Below are 21830 nucleotides of genomic sequence, written 5' to 3'. Positions count from 1 at the left end.
TGTTGTTTTTTGACAGGTTTTGTTTCCCAAAATGCCGGGACGTTCTACGCCAGTGAATAAAAGACTCACTATTCAAAGAATTGGTAAGTTTTACAGCTCCGAGGGAAAATATATTGCCACTTAAGACGGATAAAATGTACTTTCAACCAAGAAAAAGTGAATTTTCAACTGGGAAAAAAAAATCAGGAACTTTTTTCTCATCGATGTATGCACTCTTAACACTACAACTCCTCAGTATGCACATGATATACCATGGTGCCACTAAACACAGTCCTTGAGGGTGCTGCATTTTTCTTCCAGCAGTGTATAAAAGAATTTGTGAACAGGTACAAGTACCAACTTTACCGGTTAACAATTTGGAATCCTGGGAGATGCTGGAACCACATCTAAAAATGTGAAAATCGAGACCTGGCTAGATAATGATAGGTAATGTAGCAATAGGACACACATTCCTAGTTGTTGAAAGGTTTGTGGTTGACAGTATTATTGGCATTGAATTCCTTACAGAAAAGGATGTAATGACTGGCTTTTCATCATGAAAATGCTATTTTACAGTAGTAGTGTTCGACTTCAGTGGGTTTATTGAAAACTGATGATGCCCGTGGGAAATATTTCCAAGGCACCGAGATAAATTGGATTACAAGTGATGACCCACAGAATAATTAGCAACAACCTTTAGCTGTGGCTATCCCTTGAACAAGGGAACACACAATACATTAACTTACAGAGTTAAGCTTTTTAAATGGAAGGCAACATTCTGAATCGTTAAATACTTAACTCAAGTTTTAAGATGTGTTTGAAGAAATGCCTGGAAAAATCCAAGGCTATCAGTTCTCCCTCGATGTCATGCCATACAAAATGTTCTGCCACACTTCATCATTTCATGCTCAAAAAGATCTGCTATAGGCAAAGAGATACAGAAGATTCTTGAATGGAACATAAAAGAATCAACAGGCAGCCTCCAACATCGTCTGCTTCTTGCAGTTGTGAAACAGTAGAAACATGAGGTTGATATTAGATGCAAGAGCAATTAATCAGATTATAGTTTTTGTCCAAACACGACCACAGAACATAGATGAATTAATCCACTGGTTTCAAGGAGTTAAGCACCAAACAAGTATTGATCTACAACATTCACGTTGGCAGATTTCCCTGGCAAATGATTCCCCTAAAGTGTACAGCTTATATTAATGCAGCTAGCAGTTACCAATTTAAAGTGTTGGGTTTTGGTCTTAATATGAGTTCTTGTGTATTTGTAGCAGCACTTGGCTCTGAGCTAGCACCTAAGATGCTGGACCAGGTGACACAGTTTGTGGATCATTTGCTGATAGCATCACAAACATGATAGATCATATCAGTTTTATGTAACATTAAACAAATTCTTGCGGGCTGATGTTAATGACAAACTACAGAAAGCAAATTAGGTTTCTTGGTCATTCAATTACACAGGTTGACATAGGTTCTGGGGTTTGGAAAGTAATTGGTGTTCTTTGCTAACTTGCCATCCCTGAACATGAGAAAGACATCTGTTTTTTTTTTCCATCACCCTCAGTTTTCTCTGCACAGCTATCCCTCCTCCCAACCTACTATTGGCTGTGAACACTATGGTATGAATTTAAATTCTTCTCACACAATTATCTGCCTCAGAGCCTTTAACAATTAGCCCTAATGCTTACTCTGGTCCTGCCTGAAGTCCCAATAATTTTCATCCAGCTTATCCTCAACTAATACTCACACCCTCCTTTTAGTAACACTTGGGAAGATTTTGTCCACAACTACAGAAGTGTGACCACATTGCACTGCCTGTAGATTAGTAAGTCGAGGGGGCTAATGACATTCCGTTATCACCGCAGAAATTAGTGAGTGAGCAGAAGAAGGTGCTTATGTGTGTTGCTGTCAATGGTGTTATTTCACTGAAGCCATGTTAAAAGGTCAGGGAGGCAGGGTGTGAATAGCTCAGATACATTTTGTTATCTCTGTGGAACTTATGTAATAAGTACAAGACATCAACATACAACACAGTTTGTGCAGAAATCATATTTTGCTTATTTTGGCATGAACCCAGAGATCAGAACAAATCATTTGCTCCATACATTGTGCGACATACATGCATGGTGCAATTAAGGAAGTGGAGAGAAGGTAAAATCAAGTGCTTGAACTTCACTATTCCCACAGCATGGTGTGAACAGAAGAACCATGTCAATGATCGTTACTTCTGTATGATGAAAATAACACTATACGAGAAAAAAAAACATGAACAAAATCTTGTATCCAAACTTAGATTCAGCGATTAGACCTGTCCTTAGGCTGCCAATCTCCTGTCAATGGATACACTTGAATTCTCTGAACCACAGGTAAGTCAAGAAAGTATTGAATCTGACTATTCCGAATGTGATACTGATAGCAACGCAAAACCTCTTACTCAAACAGAACTTAACAATCTGGTGTAAGAGATGGGTCTCTCAAAAGACGCAGCTCAGCTTCTGGGATCATGTCTCAGTGAAAATAATTTACTTGCACATGGCACATCACATTCAAAGCACAGAAACTGTGATGAAGACTTTAGAGAATTTTTTGCTGAAGATGAGTTAATGATGTTATGCAAAAACACTGCCAGAGTAGCGATGAAAGTGGGAGCTCAGAAGTACGAAAGTAAGCAATGGACATTATTTATAGATTCTTCAAATCAAAGTTTGAAAGCAGTATTGTTACATACTGGAATTGAGCTAGGACAAATTCCAACTGTGTACTCAGTACACCTTATAAGAGAGATACAGTACCACAAAAGTAATTCTTCAAAATGTGAAATGTGAAGAACACCAGTGGCTTGTGTGTCATGAGTTTAAAGTAATTGGCATTCCTCTTGGCCAACAAGCAGGATACACCAAGATGCTTTGTTATTTGTGTGAATAGGACACTGGAGCATATCATGAGCACTGGAGTAGGAGAGAGTGGCCTAAGAGGCAAAACTTGATAGTGGGATCAAAGAACAAAGTGAATGAACATTTGGTTAATAGAAATCACATTTTACTACCTCCCTGCACATCAAATTAGGACAGATGAAGCAGTATGTGAAAGTACTAGAGAAAATAAGAAACTGTTTCCAATACCTGTGTAACTAACTACCAAATCTGGCTCCAAAGATGGAAGACGGGATATTTGGTGGAGCAGTTATACGTAAGTTGATATCTGATGAGCCCTTTGAGAATGTAAATAGAACAACAAGCTTGGAGAAGATTAAAAAATGTTGTGCTTCATTTCCTTGGCCAGAATGGGCAGCCCATTTACAAGGAAATAGTGGAAGATATGCTACAGTCATTTAAACAGTTAGGATGCAAAGTCTCTCTAAAATCACATTTTCTAACGTTACACTTAGACAATTTTCAAGAAAATTTTACTGACACGTCAGAGGAACATGGTGAACGGAAATTCTGGAACATGGTAATAAAGGTCGGGATATAAAAATGATGTCTGACTACTTCTGGCGCATCACACGTGAAGGAGAAGTGACACACAAAAGGAAGGATATCAAGCATTGATTCATGGGATGTAATACCTCTTACCTGGTGTCCATCATAATATTTGCTTCTAATTCATACACCTTTCACAATTCTTTTTGAACCATTTTATTGCTCCATTTCACCTCCATTGTACTGTAACAGCTTTCAAATTTCGTTTCACGCAGATTTCGATGATGACAACAGTAACAATGGTGGTGGTGGTGGTATAAAAACCTCATGGGCTGTAAATAAACATGTTTCAGATTCCTTAAGAGTGGAGTCAATTTAGTCAGCACTTCATATTTCCATGTAAACCCCAGATAAAATGTAAAAATTTGTCAACCTGTGTGGCATTATATGGCGTGCTGTCCGACAGCACAAAGCTCAGTTCAATGGCAAATTTCCCTGGTCCTCATACAAGGAAGTAATCAAAAGGCTTCATTGGTCTTTCACTGTTTAACAGAGATTTGTTCCAGAAACACTTTTAAACTGATTAAGACAAAATATGAGGTGGCAATGGTCACAGAATTGCCAAATGGAATTTGAAAATATCAAACTTGCACTATTTGTCTCTAAGACATGTCAGTCGGTTTCTGGTTGTTTACTGATGTCTCATGAGTAAGCTTGGGAGCTCATCTCTTTCAAATGAGGAATGTAGATGGAAAAACTCCATTCTGTATAATCACTTTCAAACGCTGGATCCTACCTGACTGTGAGAGGACATACTTGACTGGAAGCACTCGCAGTCATGTGGACATCCAGAAAGTTCCATTATTACCTTGCTGGAACCCATGCAAAAGCATATTGTGGACACCAGGTATTAAGTTTTTTACAGAGCTGCACACACACACCTTGCTAGATGGTCTCTAACGCGTCAGGTGTATTGACTTTAAGATTATTCATCTCAAAGGGAAGGATAATATAGTGGCAGATACTTTGTCATGACTTCCTGAAGGCCAGCATGAAATTCCGGGACTGAATGAGCAACCTTCAAATTTCTGAGAATTATCGATGAAGGACGAAGTCCATAGAAAATATTACCTCGGTTTCAGCAGAAATATATCAAAGTTGCAAGAAACAGATGCTCCTTGGAACACTGAAGCAACAACTGCAACAAAATCAAAATGAGATGCTCATAGAGAACTATAAAATAGTTAATGATGTCCTATCAATATACACAAAACTCTGACCAGTGGTTCATTTGCATTCCTGCAGACTTGCTCATATGGTAAACTCAATATGCATGAGGACATTTTGTTGTCATAAAATGTGCCAAGAAAATCAAGCCTTATTGCCATTTACGAAATATGTATATGAAGTGCAAAAGTTACTGAGAAATTGCACTATCTGCCACAAGGCAAAACCATCAGACACTTGCTGTAAAGGTGAGTTGCATAGTAACATTGAGGTGCCAAGTACCTTTAAGACTTTTACGATCTGTTCATGAAATACGTAAAACTACATCCCAGAAAAAGTGCTACAAGTTAGTTTATAATCAGAAAGCTAGTGGAGGATTATACGTATTTCAAGAAATGAAAACCACTTGCTTTCCTGTCCGACAAGAGTACTAATTTCGCCTACTTGCATGGGAGAAATTTCTTAGATCATCAACAGATTATACAGATACTAACATTGATCCAACACCCTGAAGTGAATCATGCTGAATGGATATTCAGAGAATTAAATAAATTCATAAGGGCATACTGCAGATAATGTGGAGCAATTATGTGAAGCCCTTTGAAGAGATAATAAGTCACCTTCAACACATGTCAACAACTTCCACACCAAATGAGTTAATTAAAAAAAGACAGAAGAATGAAGGGTAGATATAATCCCTCAGATTCCCAAGAATGGATATTCTTTGGCAAGAGAAAGTGTGACAAGCAATAATTTTACTCTGACAGATACACCTAGTCAAAGAACAAGGTATTTGCATAAGAAGTTACTGAAAATACAAACATTTGCTGCAGGCGATGGAGTTCTGTTAGAAATGTCATCACTCTTAAGTTAAAAGAATAAGGAATGACTACTACTGTACACAATTCATGTGCAATCACTCTAAGTATATCACTAAATACTGCTGTCACATGAAGGGAGTTACATTGTAGTGTTGATTAGTAGAAAGCTATTTCACACTGAGACGAAAGCTGTACATACGCACTGAATGAATAATACTCCAGTGGTCTACATGTATGATGTAACATGTATGTGTATTTTAATGTTGGAATAAAATAATTGTACGTATGGGTTAAGGAAAAGCTTTCTTCGCAGTTAAGAACTAAAAACATTTCTGTGTGGCTTTACAACAAAGTATTATTTGCATTCCTTCTTTTAAATTAGTGTGTTTATGAAGTTAGTGGGAGAAAAATCTTAATTTACAGGACAACATAAAGTCAAGTGGTGTAAATATGTGGTTTAGTAAATGTCAATTCAAGAGAGAGAAAGGAACAGCATAGAACGTTCGATGTAAAAAATGAAAGTTGTGAAACTGGATTGGCAATTTTCTTTGTGTTTGTTAGATTTAACCTAACTGGCAGATTTACTGCACTTTGTGCAAGAACTGATGGTTCCTCACTGAAACAAGCAACAATACACTGTGCATTCTATGAATGCAAAAACATAAGTGCATGTTCATAAATATCAGGTATGGGCGTGTCCAAGAGCCCAGTATTGTGGGGCAGACATTTTTGATGGAAAATCCAGGATGATATGTAACAATATTATGAAAAGGATAGTTGCTACTCACCATTTAGCAGAGATGCTGAGTTGCAGATAGGCACAATAAAAAGACTGTCAGAAAATAAGCTTTCGGCTAACAAGTCCTTCGTTGGAAATAGACAACATACACACATACACTCATGTAGCTCAGCCAGAGACTGCAATCGTGTGTGTGAACTGTGTTTGCTTGAGCGTGTGTGTGTATGTTCTATCTCCAACAAAGACCTTGTTGGCCGAAAACTCATTTTCTGACAATCTTTTTGTTGTGTCTATCTGCCACTCTGCATCTCTGCTATATGGCTATACATTTTTGATGGTCGTTTATGAGTAAATAGATTTAACACTTGCTGTCTTCAGTACTGATGTTTCCCATTTCAGCACTACACAGTCCGCCCCGGTAGCTGAGTGGTCAGCGTGACAGACTGTCAATCCTAAGGGCCCGGGTTCGATTCCCGGCTGGGTCGGAAATTTTCTCCGCTCAGGGACTGGGTGTTGTGTTGTCCTAATCATCATCATTTCATCCCCATCGACGCGCAGGTCGCCGAAGTGGCGTCAAATCGAAAGACCTGCACCAGGCGAACGGTCTACCCGACGGGAGGCCCTAGCCACACGACATTTCCATTAGCATTACACAGCCGTCCTTTCACGACCACACCCAGTCTTTTAATTTCTTTTTATTTTTATTTCTCTCCTTTCCGCTACTTACCCCCTCCCCCCTCCGCACCTTCTGCCCTGCCCTCCATCTAAACTGTTCCCCGAAGTGGCGTCAAATCGAAAGACCTGCACCAGGCGAACGGTCTACCCGACGGGAGGCCCTAGCCACACGACATTTCCATTAGCACTACACAGCCGTCATTTCACGACCACACCCAGTCTTTTAATTTCTTTTTATTTTTATTTCTCTCCTTTTCGCTACTTACCCCCTCCCCCCTCCGCACCTTCTGCCCTGCCCTCCATCTAAACTGTTCCCATTGTTTGATTTGTACTGATGTTTCATATGTACAAACTGAAATCACAAGTAATTCTGGTGGCAGTCTGAATCGTTGTATAGTAGGGGGGCAAGATCGAAATCATACTGACGTTTGCACTCGAATTAGCCATATTCATATTCACATCCTTGCAGTAATGGAGTGAATCAGTAGTGATTAAACTGTTAGCTGGGCCAGTTAACGGAAGAAGTTGAACTACTCTTTCTTAGAATGTGAACGTTCACTAACATTATGCTGGTGACGTGATGGTGTGAACACGTGAATCTCAAGTGTGATGTGTAATGTTTAATCATGAAACCGAATTACCAAAGTGTCACGAAGAATATGATATGATTTCCCAAGCACATGCTCTATGAACATGTAGGTCACTTAGCTCAATTAAGCCACCAGTCGATAATCGCAACTTGCAAGTCAATACTGTTGGTGCAATAACTGTGTGAGAGTGTTACCTTCATTTGAAAATATTTTGTGAAACACTGTAATTAATGCCCTGCGAAGATACTGAAACACTGTGCTTGTAGATGTCAGAACAGTTTCCCGGATACTAGAACCTAAGACTTGTTTTTTAGCGGTCAGTTGATCACTAATGAAGAATGCATAAATTAGGTCAGTGATAGTATCACAATGATTGTGCTGCACATGGCTAGTTCCCTGCTGCAAACTGCTATTTCCCCAATCACTCCCAATTTTGGTTGAAGTGACAATAAAACACTGACAAGTCCAGGATGGCATAACAATAACATTATGAAAAGGATAGATTGCTGTTCACCATGATTAAGAGAATGTGTGTGTGTGTGTGTGTGTGTGTGTGTGTGTGTGTGTGTGTGTGTGTTTTTCTATTTTGAAAGAAGTTCTTTTAGTTGAAAGCTTGAAGGTCAGCAGTCATTTTGTTGCGCCCTGTCTACAACTTAATTCCTCCTCTATATGGGAAGCAGCAAGCTACCATTTTCATAATACTGTTGATGCTGGAATAAAGAATTAGTGGAAAGGCATGTCCTGATCTTATGTAAGCTTATTAAAACCCATTTTACCTGTCAGGAAGTATTTTAAATTGTGATAAGGACTATGGGACCAAGCTGCTGAGGTCATCGATCCCTCAGCTTACGCACTACTTAATCTAACTTACACTAAGGGCAACACACACATCCATGTCCGAGGGAGGACTCTAATCTCTGACGGGGGTAGCCACGGGAAGTTTTTTCCTTGTTTCATTTCTGATACTTGCTGTTCGAATGTTTCATGTAATCTTGTTATCGGCTATGCACATTCCAAGAGCTGATTTCCTGTAACCATCCTGAGGATCATTGTTGCGAACATGTCACACCTCTTGCTGTTTTACATGAGAATGTTCCATCGACAATACACTGACTTTACACCAATCATGAAATTGTGATACTGATGAGATCAGCAATAGTATAAAAACTTAACGACACTCTGAAAAAGTATTGTCTTTTGCAAACACTTGTAAAAAGTCAATTCTCTTTCTTCATTCATCTCAACTGAAGAACAGTATCTACACATGTCAATCATTAATTATGATGATAATAATAATAATAATAATAATAAACCCTGCATGTAATATTTTCCAAAGACAGAGAGAGAGAGAGAGAGAGTGAACTGCAACCCTGAGTAATTATTGTGTGAATGCTGTATGTCAAAGATGCTACACATGCGTATTTGAAAATCTGTCTCCCTTCAATTATTCCATGGCTTCTTTCTACTGAATATTTTATCTTAGAGTTACTCTGGTCTTTAAGCTCATAATGAACAGATGTAAATGGGAAAGAGGGAGGCTAGTCAGCCATCTTGTTTAATTTGATTTGATGTACCAATTTGCAAGTATAAAAGGAACAGACATTGCTACATATTTGTGTCAGAGTTAATAAATCACTTCACCTGTCAGACATATAATGAACATACTTATTATTTTATTTGAGAATAGAACCTCACACATCTTGTTATTTCTGTTCTATGTGATTATTATTATGAGTGGCATGGATAGTCGCTTGTCATTTCGATGTTCCAGTAAATAGGACCTGTAACCTTTGTCACTAACTATTAAAGAATAACTTACAACAGTAAAATAATTAGCTTTGTTGCTAACCGTCAACTGGACAAGCAAGTATGTGCACTGCACATAGCACAACAGTTTTCCAGCCACAGAGCTAAGAGGTAAAGAGCTAAAAGCTGAGTGGTAAAATAAATAAAAAAAATCCAAAATCAAATGTAATAAATTGGCAATATAAGTATGTAGTAAAGCTCTGGCAGAACGTAAATATTTAGAAGTACAGGAGACCACTCACTACGTAACACCTCTTGATCACAACCAGTCAAAAAGTTTGATTAATTTGTGAGTTAGTCAGTATCTGATAGTCAAACTATACAGCACTAAATGCAACTCAGTCCTCAATGAGACATCAAAATGTACACATTGTTTGAGTGAGTCCGCATAAACTTAATACATAAGTCAGTTTGTATCCAAATAATATAAAAATCAAACAGTAGGTTCAGTGACTATGTAACTGAACTCTTGTCATGTTAGTAAGCTGTCTGAACTCTACAAGGAAAGTTTATTGTAAAAATGGTGCCACACTGTCAATACACTGCAAGTGTAAAAGCTAATCTGCGATAGACGAACTGTTAAAATTATTAAGTGCAAGCTGATCATTGATATTTCATTAATGTTAATAAATCTGAAAAGACTGCAACTCGTATGTGCACGTACATTGTGCCTAATCTGATCAGCAACAATGTAAGAGACAATGTATATTTTTCCATGGGGACCTGTTTATCATTTTTAGCTAATACCAAGCAACTGATGTCACAAAACACATATAATGATTTCACCATTTGGTTTAACTGAATTCTGAAATAATGAGACAGAAGTGCAAGAAGAAAGACATTGATGAACTGAGGAAAAATCCAGATTAGTAAGCTCACAAATATTTTCGTATCTGAAACTCAGTTTTTTGAATTTAAGACTCATATTTTGTTCTCATGCTCAGTAAAGTTCCAAAATAACTACTGAAATAGCTCAACAAATTCCAGTAGCAGCCTGCTAAAAAAAAGCCACTTTTCTTATAATATCTGTGGGCATAATTGTTAGGGAGGCACTTTTTCAGGCCAGTTAACAGAAGAATTTCACACAGAAGGAATTAGAAAAGTGTCTATATTACAAAGTATATACATTCAGTACTTCAGAAGCAGTCATTTGAACAATTAGGACATTTTTATGAGTTCCCCAATCAGGCATTGAGACAGTTCAATCTCACTACTTTAGAATTCAATTAAACCAAAAGGTGATATCAAATATAAATATTTTTATGACATCAACTGCCCAGTATTAGCTAAAAATAATAAACTGGACCCCATGGAGAAACAGACATTCTCTCTTACATCGTTTTGCCCATCAGATTAGGCACATGTACATGTACATGTACATCTATCCATAAATACACTATGTGATAAAAAAGTATCCGGACACATGGCTGAAAATGACTTACAAGTTCATGCTGCCTTCCATCAGTAATGCTGGAATTCAATATGGTGTTAGCCCACTCTTAGCCTTGATGACAGCTTCCACTCTCGCAGGCATACATTCAATCAGGTGCTGGAAGGTTTCTTGGGGAATAGCAGCTCATTCTTCACGGAGTGCTGCACTGAGGAGAGCTATCGATGTCGGTCGATGAGGCCTGGCACGAAGTCTGTGTTCCAAAATATCCCAAAAGTGTTCTATAGGATCCAGTTCAGTATTCTGTTCATACCAGACAATTTCAGGGATGTTATTGTCGTGTAACCACTCCGCCACAGGCCGTGCATTATGAACAGGTGCTCAACTGAGTTGAAAGACGCAATCGCCATTCCCAAATTGCTCTTCAACAACGGGAAGCAAGAAGGTGCTTAAAACATCAATGTAGGCCTGTGCTGTGATAGTGCCACGCAGAACAACAAGGGGTGCAAGCCCCCTCCATGAAAAACACGACCACACCATAACACCAACGCCTCCGAGTTTTACTGTTGACACTACACATGCTGGAAGATGACGTTCACCGGGGATTCACCATACCCACACCTTGCCATCGGATCGCCACATTGTGTACCATGATTCATCACTCCGCACAAAGTTTATCCACAGTTCAATTGTCTAATATTTACGTTCCTTACACCAATCGAGGCGTCGTTTCGCATTTACCAGCATGACGTGAGGCTTATGAGCAGCCGCATGACCATGATATCCAAGTTTTATCACCTCCCACTTAACTGTTATAGTACTTGCAGTGGATCCTGATGTAGTTTGGAATTCCTGTGTGATGGTCTGGATAGATGTCTGCCTATTACACATTACGACCCTCTTCAACTGTCGGCAGTGCCTGTCAGTCAACAGATGAGGTTGGCCTGTACGCTTTTGTGGTGTACGTGTCCCTTCACATTTCCGCTTCACTATCGAATTGGAAACAGTGGACCTAGGGATATTTAGGAGTGTGGAAATCTCATTTACAGACATATGACAAGTGACACTCAATCACCTGACCATGTTCGAAGTACTCGAGTTCCGTGGAGCACCGCATTCTGCTCTTTCACTATGTCTAATGACTACTGAGGTCGCTGATATGGAGTACCTGGCAGTAGGTGGTAGCACAATGCACATAATATGATAAACTTATGTTTTTGGGGGTGTCTGGATACTTTTGATCACATAGTGGTGGTTGGTTTGTGGGGGTTGAAGGGACAAAACTGCAAAGGTAATTGGTCCCTTTTTCCATGACCATGAAGCACCCACAAGGGATAAAAAACAAGCAAAGGAGATGACAAGGGACGACGGAGAACAAGAAAGACACAGACAAAGACGAGACAAAAGGAATTAAAAGCACACAGACACTATAAATCCCAATCTAAAACCGTAGGCCAAAGGTCAGACTCGGGGAGGGGGAGAGGGGGGGGGGGGGGCACCAACCCTTGGATCAAGTGATAAAGGCCATCAGCATGAATAAAACTCAAAACTAAGTTTACCATTGCAGCGCCATCTGCTAAAAGTGCAGGGAGCGTATCAGGCAACGCAAACGTCTGCCTGAGCACAGTTAAAAGCGGACATGCCAACAAGATGTGGACCACTGTCAAAAATGATCCACAGCAACAGGTAGGTGGGTTCTCACAGCGCAAGAGATGACCGCGTTTCAGCCAGGTGTGGCCAATGCATAGCTGGCAGAGAACAACTGAGTCCTTGCAGGAGGCTCACAAGGAAGAGTGCCACAAACCTGTAGTCTCCTTGACAACCCGAAGTTTGTTGGGTGAAGGCAGGGTGCGCCATTTATCATCCCAGGTGCCAAGGACCTTCTGCTGCAAAACTGATTGGAGATCACACTCCAAAGGGCCAATCTCCAAGGCCGGTGCACCGAAACCCTGTTTGGCCAGCGTGTCAACACATTTATTACCCGGGATGCCGACATGAACTGGAGTCCACACAAAGACCACAGAGCGGCCGCAATGGGAAAGAGTGTGGAGGGACTCCTGGATAGCCATCACCAGACAAGAGTGAGAGAAACACTGGTTGATAGCTCGTAAACCACCCAGAGAGTCACTACAGATAACAAAGGACTCACCTGAGCAGGAGCGGATATACTCTTGGGCGTGAGAGATGGCGACAAGCTCTGCAGTGGAAACACTGCAGCCAGTCGTCAGCAATGAGCGATGTTCAGAATGATTCCCAGGAGTAATAGCATAACCAACTCAACCAACAACCATCGAACCGTCGGTATGGGCCATGTCAGAGCCGCGAAATGCAGCAAGGATGGAAATAAAGCACCATCACTCAGGAGGGACAGAGTCCTTCGGGCCCTGTGCCAAATCCAGCCAAAACATGGGCGGGGCACACACCACAGGTGTATACTTATATGAACCCGGAAATGACGTGGGACAGGGAAAAACTCAAGCCCAGAGAGAAGAGCCCGAACGCGAACCGCGATCGTACACCCTGATCTGGGCCGCTGTTCTGGAAGATGGACAACAGAGTTAAGGAACAGGAGACGGTAATTTGGATGCCCAGGCAAGCTACAAACATGTGCAGCATAAGCGGCCAGTAGACGTAGGTGCTGGATCCGCAATGGAGGGACACCAGCCTCAACAAGTATGCTTTTTACAGGGCTTGTGTGGAAAGCTCCAGCTGTGGGTCGAATCCTGTAGTGAAGAATAGGATCAAACAGCCGCAATGTGGAAGGCGATGCCGAACCATAAGCCAGGCTCCCGTAATCGAGATGGGACTGAATCGACGCCTGATACAGTCGTAGAAGGGTAGAGCGATCGGCACCCCAGCAGGTGTGACTCAAGCAATGAAGATCGTTAACATAGTGCCAGCACGTTTGTTTAAGCTGCCGAATATGAGGGAGCCAGATCACACAATGTACATACAGGAAAAATTACATGAAACCTCACAGGTTATTGAACACGTTGACTGTGCACAATAAATTTTGTTATTCAACCATGATCTGGCTGGCCAACTGAATATGACATGTGCTTTTTCACATTAGTTGCACTCAGTGACTTGCTTACTGCTCCTAAGACTTCCTCAGAAATATCTTTTGTTGTGAGTGTGCTCCATGGATGTTCAGACTGCAAATCCTAAGATTCTGGGTTCAATCCTAGCTGGGTCTAGAAGACTGTAATTTATAATTTGAGCTACATTTCTGGTAATGTTCAGTACATCTGAAAAATAACAAGTTTCATGTTCATTCAGATTTCAAACTGATGCTATGCGATTGCTATAAGAGTACTGTGTGTGTTTCCCATTGGTTAGCAAGGCTAGCTGGTGAGTATGACATTCTGGAACTTTTGGTACATTACAATGAAATGAGTATCCTTAGCTGCCTACAGGCATTGATATAAGTCAACGGGGACAGTTGAAAATGTGTGCCCCGACCGGGACTCAAAACCGGGATCTCCTGCTTACATGGCAGACACACTATCCATCTGAGCCACCGAGGACACAGAGGATAATGCGACTGCAGGGACTTGTCTCTGGCATGCCTCCATGTAAGGAGGAGATCCCGGGTTCGAATCCTAGTTGGGGCACACATTTTCAACTGTCTCCGTTGACTTATATCAATGCCTGTATGCAGCTAAGTGTATTCATTTCATTGTAATTTCATTCTAACGAGCTGCATAGTCACTGATCGTATCTGTTCTCTCGGACACGTCCTAAAGAAGAGATACCATCTTCAAATATATATTTTGGTACATTATGTGCCTTTTCAACAGCAAGAGCATTGTTGAGTCGCACTGGTATTGTACCAGTATATAACAAGTGATAATGCAAGTACGTAGGGGGCTGGAAGTGTTGGGCAAATCATAAAGATAAGGACTGGTTGCAGTAAAAGCTGAAGACAGTGTTGACAGGAAGTATTGTATCAAGAAGTCAAGTGGTTGTTAATTAATGAGTTTATCACCCAGAGCAACTGTCAGTTTTTCTAGTGTGAGCAGAGCTACTGGAGTTACTAATTTGAGCTTATGTGAATCAACAATCAAGAGGAGACTGCAGTAACAGTTCATAGTAGTATTGATGAAAGTATTAAGATCATAGCATGTGCATAGCAAAAGTGTGGATTTGGAAAGCATTGTTTGGAACCAATAAACTAAGTTTACATACATCATGTTGTCCTTTAAAGCAAGTTGATGGCTATTAAGCACCGACACATCAAAAATAGGAAGACAGTTTATTACTGTCTCATACATGATGTGTTGGAAGTCATCCCCTTAAATAATCCAATTACCAAACGAACTACTAACCCACCCTCTGGGAGCCCCCTATTAACTAGCTGATGGGTCTGGACAGGTTCATAGCTAAAGGACTGCATTTTTCACAGCGAACTTCTGGTGATTGCTTCACTTAAAATACACAAAACAAAGAGTAGTTGTACCATCTATTACTATTCATCTTATCACCATTTTTTCCTCCCACTACCACTAAACTTCTGTTTCTCAGTTTTCCCTAATCCCCAAAAAGTCTCCATGAACAAATTTAGAAGGCTTTAATTTTTTAAATTCTTTAATCTCTTCTTTTAGTCTTTGCAGCAACAAATGTTGCAAATTTTTTACCGCCTTTCATGGATGTATTTTTTGCAGCAACTCAAGACAGTCAGTTTTATTTTGTATCTTATTAGAATTGTGATCCATTGACTGCTTTTTTTACATGATTTTGTTTTTGTGACTTAGAACCAAAAACTATGGTGGTATGAATACCTTCCATGGCTCTCTTGTGAGCTGTTATTTTGGTGGTAAGTGTGTTTTCCACTGTATAAACGAAGCAGTTTTTTCCAACTTCACAAATGACAACAGTAATGATCTCATTATAAACAGAAACTGATTGTTATGGAAGTTTTTGTACACATGATCAAATGTACTGCCACAAGAAGTCAGGCACATGCAAATACAGTAAGGCATATTCGCAAAAACTTTGTGAAACCACTAAATTGGTGATAAGTACACTTCCCATTGTCTACTAAAGGTACACTAATTTTGTGGTAAGTATACTTCTCAAGCCCCATTGAGAAGCTACTTTGGTGGTAAGGATACTGCGGGAGAATCTTTCAAACAATGTTATTTGGTAGTATGTGTACTTCCCAAAGCCCTAAGAGCTATATTTCACAACAAACAGAAGCTACAGCTGGTGCAGCAGACTACAACTAGATGCCAGGAGCACACACGATCAGTAAAAAGTATTCCCATAAACACAGTAAAGAAACACAGTTACTGATAAGTATATCCCCCAATGTATGTGAAGGGTTCTAAATTTTTTTGATAATGACTTTTTGATTTTTCTTCCACGTACTCATAAACTATGTCATTGGCTTAAACACAATGCAAATCTAAACTTTCTTTAAACAGTATTTAGAAACTATCTCATTAGTTGCCTATGCACAGAGCAGAGAAGTACATGGATAATTGAGAAGTTCCAACAGTTTTAAAAGAAGACAGTTAGATCTTTAATGTCATACCGTGGATTGTAGAATGTTCAGTTGCAATCTGAGTTCATCCATTCTTGCTTCTGAAGTAGCAAGCTGCAAACGAAGTGTATGCTCTATTGTAGATGCAGTACTGTTCTCCTCTGACGTTGAAGGAGATTGGTCCTGTTGACAGTCAGTGACAAATTAACCAAATGCTCCACTTCCCTCTTCTCTTCCAACATGAAAAATTCTACTACGAAATGACAGCAATAAGAGGTCTAAGAGGCAGTGAGCAATGTCATACTCAATACATGTGACAAAATTAACAAAATCTGCTGACTGCTTGAAAATTTTTAATCAAGTTTTAATCAAATAATAATAATAATAATAATAATAATTTCAGCCTGTTAAGTGAAATGTAAGAAAGTAATATTAAATTAAAATTTGATACAACAGTAAGTTCATTAACTTTTTGCTAACACTTATCTTTCAACAACATGAAGAAAATACCAAAAGGGGTTCAAACGATCCCATCACTAACAGTACATCTAATGAAATATAAATTAAAGAATAATTTATCTAGTAGTACTATAAATGAACATACACACTCAAATTAACAAGAATTGCAGTAACAATGCATATTCGACAAGGAACTGCCGGGCATGTAATACAGGATGATTAGAAACATGATGTGAATTATACTCCGACATATGTGCAAACAAAGACCAAGAAAGGAACATGTGATTTCAATAAACTTTTCTTTACAGATTAAGTAAATTAACAACACACAAATGATAAAGATTGCCAGTAATTCCATATGGTGTGCAGCCCTCACATTCACCTATCAAGCAATCAGAGCTTCTAAATAACAGAGCACGAAACCAGAGTGAATCTGTGTATGTTCCCGTGAATCTTCAACACTGCTTGAAAGCCAGTCCCTAAAGCATCAACACTGGTTGTTGGAGGACTGATGACCCAGATACAAAACATGTTTGAGTGCTTCTACTGACTGGTCTCAATTTTGGTAGTTTTAATGTTGTGTCTATGTTTAATTCCTCAGCTGCAGAACATTTTTGACAAAGCAGTCATTATTCAGTTTATCTTCAATACATAAGTGTCAAGAGTTTAGCCAATGACACCTCAAAAAATCACATATGGTGTCTGTCCACTATCTCTCAAACAATGCAAGTTGCCAGACTGCAGCCATGTCAGTAGCAGCTAAAAAGCAAGTGATCATCAGCATAGGACAACCTGAAAATAGAAAGTCTTGCACTCAATGTATCAGTGACATTATTCCTGCACTCACAGCAGTCTGTGACATTTGTAGTTTGTAGAGACGAGGTGATGCAATGGCCTTTGTGCCGCCAGTCCAGACCATTGCAGTCTATGTCAAAACAGACAGATCCATACCTGTTGCAGTGCTTTAGAGTTAAGCCAACCGTGGACAAAGCTGAGGAGTCCATTGCAGACATATGAACAAAACAGCAATGTGATCCAGTACCCCCTGGTTGCTATGTCTTACCTACTCTCTACTGTTTCCGAACATGCACCACTGTTATAGTGGTGTACTCAAGATAAAGCGGTGTCATGGCATAAAAAATTCAGCACCCAAGAGACTGATCATACCTACTCTCATATGTTCACATGCTAGTACTCTTTGATGTTATTGCGGTACACTGACACAAAATTTCGAGTTTCCACTACATTTCACAGTTCTTTACTGACCAAGCTTAGCACGGTCATGAGATTTTGGGTCACACAAGAAAGGGCACTGCTGGACCCACATGTATGCCACTTCTCTCCACTCGTAAGCACTTTTTGCTAGTATGCTGTTCTACACATCTTCTCAGTTGTAATTCATTTGGGTCATTCTTTCATGGTGTTGCAATTTTCACGAAATGTAGTGCTTTTTGTAACTCAAGTCAGTAGGTGTAAACTGTTCTCCTGGGATTGTTGGGCACCACCAGAGGTAAAGGACATCATAAGAAGAAACGATATACTTCAAATAAAGATGAATGAATGCCTTTAATGCAGAAAGACTACTTTTACTGTTGTAATGCTACCCATACAAGGTATAACTTAATCATTAACTTAATAATTATTTTCAGAATAACAGTCTAAAAAGTGCTAAGACATTCAATAGACTGTGCTAACCACTGAATTTTTTTCTTTTCAAATGAGACATTTTAAATTGAACATTGGATAGAGTCCCACAATACATTACAACAGCAACTGGTAATCATCATCATCATCGTCGTCATCAAGCCAATAGCATACACCAAAATGGAAACAGCAAAATCAATGACATCACATTCAATATCACCTGTAGAGTGGTTGCCATTTAGTTCCAAGTCAAGAGGTGCTTTGGGAACTCAAATGGGAATCCCTGAAGGGAAAGCGACCTCCTTTTTGAGGAACACTACAGAGAACTGGCATTTTAAGCTGACTGCAGAATGATTCTATTGCCACCAACTTACAATTCACACAAAGGACCACATAGATAAGATACGAGAACTTAGGGCTCATATGGAGGCACACAGACAATCGTTTTTTTCCTCATTCTATTTGCAACTGGAACAGGAAGAAAACAGCTAGTAATGGTACAAGGTACCCTCCACCATGCACCATATGGTGGCTTGCTGAGTATGGACATAGATGCAGATGTAGAAGAAATCTTGCTCTAACATATTCTAACAGTGCTGCAAAGCTGACAATTATTATGGCCACAACAGTTCTTTCCAGATTCTCATTTACATTCACTATTATGATCTTCAATGTCTTTCCATTTTCTTGATAAATGACAACAAATTTATCAGAATTAACAAATCCATGACTCTTGGACTTTATCATGTATTTTCAAGATGACACACTGAAAATCTGTGTAGCCTGTCTTTGTTTCAAGAAAACGTGACATTCTGCAACAGTGTTTTCTGTTAAATACAGTTACTTTTCCTTCATTTCACACGAAATCATTTGGACAAAAGCAAGTAGAAATCTGACAATCCAACCATGACTCAAAATGTGATAGAGTGCTTTCACAAGGAAAACACCATTTTTGGAAGCTGAAATCCAGCAGCCAAATCAGCATTTACAGACTCAATACTGGATTTTTTTTTGTATCACAAAGTGAAACAATGTGTTTTTTAAAACTCATGAAAATATATAAAATTCACTATGTACTACTCAGTTACACAGTGTAAAGAAAACATTATGGCAGAGATTAGTTTCTGAATTCTAAGATTCTGCTTCCATATCTTTATTATTTACCTTTGAAGAACAATGAAATGTTACTATCCTGTTAAGATTTTTTCCATTTGATTCTCTGGCTTCATCTTGGTTGGAAGTGTATTGTAAATGCTACTGATGCAACATATTTTTGAATAATTACCAAGTCATTTGAATAAAAAGCATTTTAATATCTTTGACCTGCATTTTGACAGTTGCCATCACAAAAAAATCCCTCCCTTACAGACTAGCCTCCCATGGATAACTTATTTGCATGACGAGAACCCCACTGCCCAGTAGCTGAAGGCCTCACAAAAGTCTTTGCAGACAGACAATATCCCCAAACCTCATCCACAAACAGATTTCCCATTCCATATCCTCACACACACCCATATCCTCCCACCACTCCCAAGAATCAGCTACAAATGAGGGCCCCTCATCACCAAGTATCACCCTGAACTGGAATAACTGAACAATATCGTTCGCCATGGCTTCGATTATCTCTTATATTGCCCTGAAATGAGGAATATCCTACCCTAGATCCTTCCTACCCCGCCTAAACAAGTGTCACATCAACACCCAAGCTACGCAACATCCTAGTCCGTCTTTATACCACTCCCACTCCTAACCCCACCATCTACTCCAGTTCTGTCATATGCTTATCCTACCCTATCAGATGCCAGGCCACCTGTGAAAGCAGCCATGTCATAAACCAACTCTGCTGCAAACACTGCACAGCCTTTTATGTTGGTATGACTGGTAACCAGCTGTCCACCAGGATGAATGGTCACCACCAAACTGCTGTCAAGAACAAAGTTGACCACCCAGTTGCACAACATGCAAATGAGTGCAATATGCTCAATTTCAGTGGCTGTTTCACCACCAGAGCCATCTGGATTGTTCCATCCATCACCAACATCTCTGAACTACACAGATGGGAGTTATCTTTACAACATATCCACCACTCCCAAACTTGTCCTGAGCTCAATCCCAGGCAACCCACTGTCTCCGCACCCTTCAGCCAATAGGTTTCCCCTTCCTCTGCACTGTTAGCCTTCCCCCATTCCCAAGTAGCCTTTAGTGCTTGTGTGTGTGTGTGTGTGTGTGTGTGTGTGTGTGTGTGTGTGTGTGTATCAAAGGATAACTCTGAAAACTAGCATTTTTTTTCTTTCTTTAGTGGGTGCCTATCGACAATTCAATGCTTCTGCTTTTCAATGAGTGGTCTCCTTTAATCCTAAATAAAGTATTTATATTTTACAGGAACTTTCCTACAACATTCACATCTTTAAAAGTCATATGATGTAATTTTCAGTAACTTGAAGATCTGTTTCACAATGAGAAGTGGTATTGGGAAATCTCTTAGTGATAAACCAGATGAGAGAACCCATGTAAATATAGTGACAGCTGCAAGAAGATATTTAAGAATACAATAAGCTAACAGTCAAGGAATAAGATGAAGCCAGAGTAGGAAAATAAGAATGTATCAGAGTAAAGTTACTGAAGAAAAATGGATGATTTGCACTAGTTAAGCAAGCAGAAAAATAGAAATTTGAGAGGAAACATGGGCAGAATGTTGAGTCATTAGTAATTAGTCTTCATATGAAAAGGCCAAATTTGCATTAAAATTTCAAAAAGTGGACCCAATTCACGATTTAAAATGAAATGAAATATACCTATGACACGGTTGGATGAAGGAAGCAGCATAGAGAATGGCGTATGCAGTTAATCCATTGGAGAAAGGCACGTTTATAAATACAAGATCAAAGGCTGGGAGTAAAACATTTGAAGAATTTATGCAGAAGTATTGAATATTCACTGCTCTAGTGACATACAAGTCAAGGTAGTGAAAACATTTATGAATAGCATGAATTCTACCCAGACAATCAGCTGAGCATACCATGGTCATATGGTTCTCAATGTCAGTACCAAATTACTGTAAATAACCGAAACAACAAGTGCAGACATCATACTGGAACAGGAGCTAATCACCTAATGACAGCAATTAGCTGATTAGCTCCTGTTCCGGGATTATGTCTGCACTTGTTGTTTTGCTTATTTATACTAATATTGTACAGATACTGTAAACCACACGGCCATGGCATTTTGATGTATGCATCTTATTGCAGTTCACTCGCAAATAATGTGACAGGGAGCACTAAGTGCCAAAAATAAGTGAAATAATTAAAGTTATTTTATGTAACTGGATGCTTATTATTTCGTTACATAGTGAAGAAGCAAGAATTCAATGGTGATAAGAAGAGAGCAGATTTTGAAATACTGAATGACAATTTGATAACATTAATATCGCCAACAAAACTACACGAGTAATTACAGAATACTCTGAAAATGAAAAGAGAAAATAGGTGGACTAAATAGGTTTGGGATTACTTGGGAAGAAAAACACAAATGAAAGTAATGAGAAAGAAGAAAGTCAGCAATGATAAATTAGTGTACGAGGTATT

General features: G+C 39.4%; 1 protein-coding gene across 1 annotated transcript in view; it reads right to left on the bottom strand.

Moving 5' to 3' along the window:
• LOC124608242 (ARF GTPase-activating protein GIT1) overlaps positions 1-21830 on the bottom strand; it is a 222306-nt gene that overhangs the window by 42244 nt on the left and 158232 nt on the right. The window contains exon 10 of the mRNA XM_047139971.1: positions 16195-16326. Within this exon, the coding sequence (XP_046995927.1) occupies positions 16195-16326 (132 nt within the window). The remainder of the gene's footprint in view (positions 1-16194; positions 16327-21830) is intronic.

The sequence above is a fragment of the Schistocerca americana genome, chromosome 1 (assembly GCF_021461395.2).
Source record: "Schistocerca americana isolate TAMUIC-IGC-003095 chromosome 1, iqSchAmer2.1, whole genome shotgun sequence".
NCBI lineage: Eukaryota > Metazoa > Arthropoda > Insecta > Orthoptera > Acrididae > Schistocerca > Schistocerca americana.
This window is presented reverse-complemented; position numbering and strand designations above follow the sequence as displayed.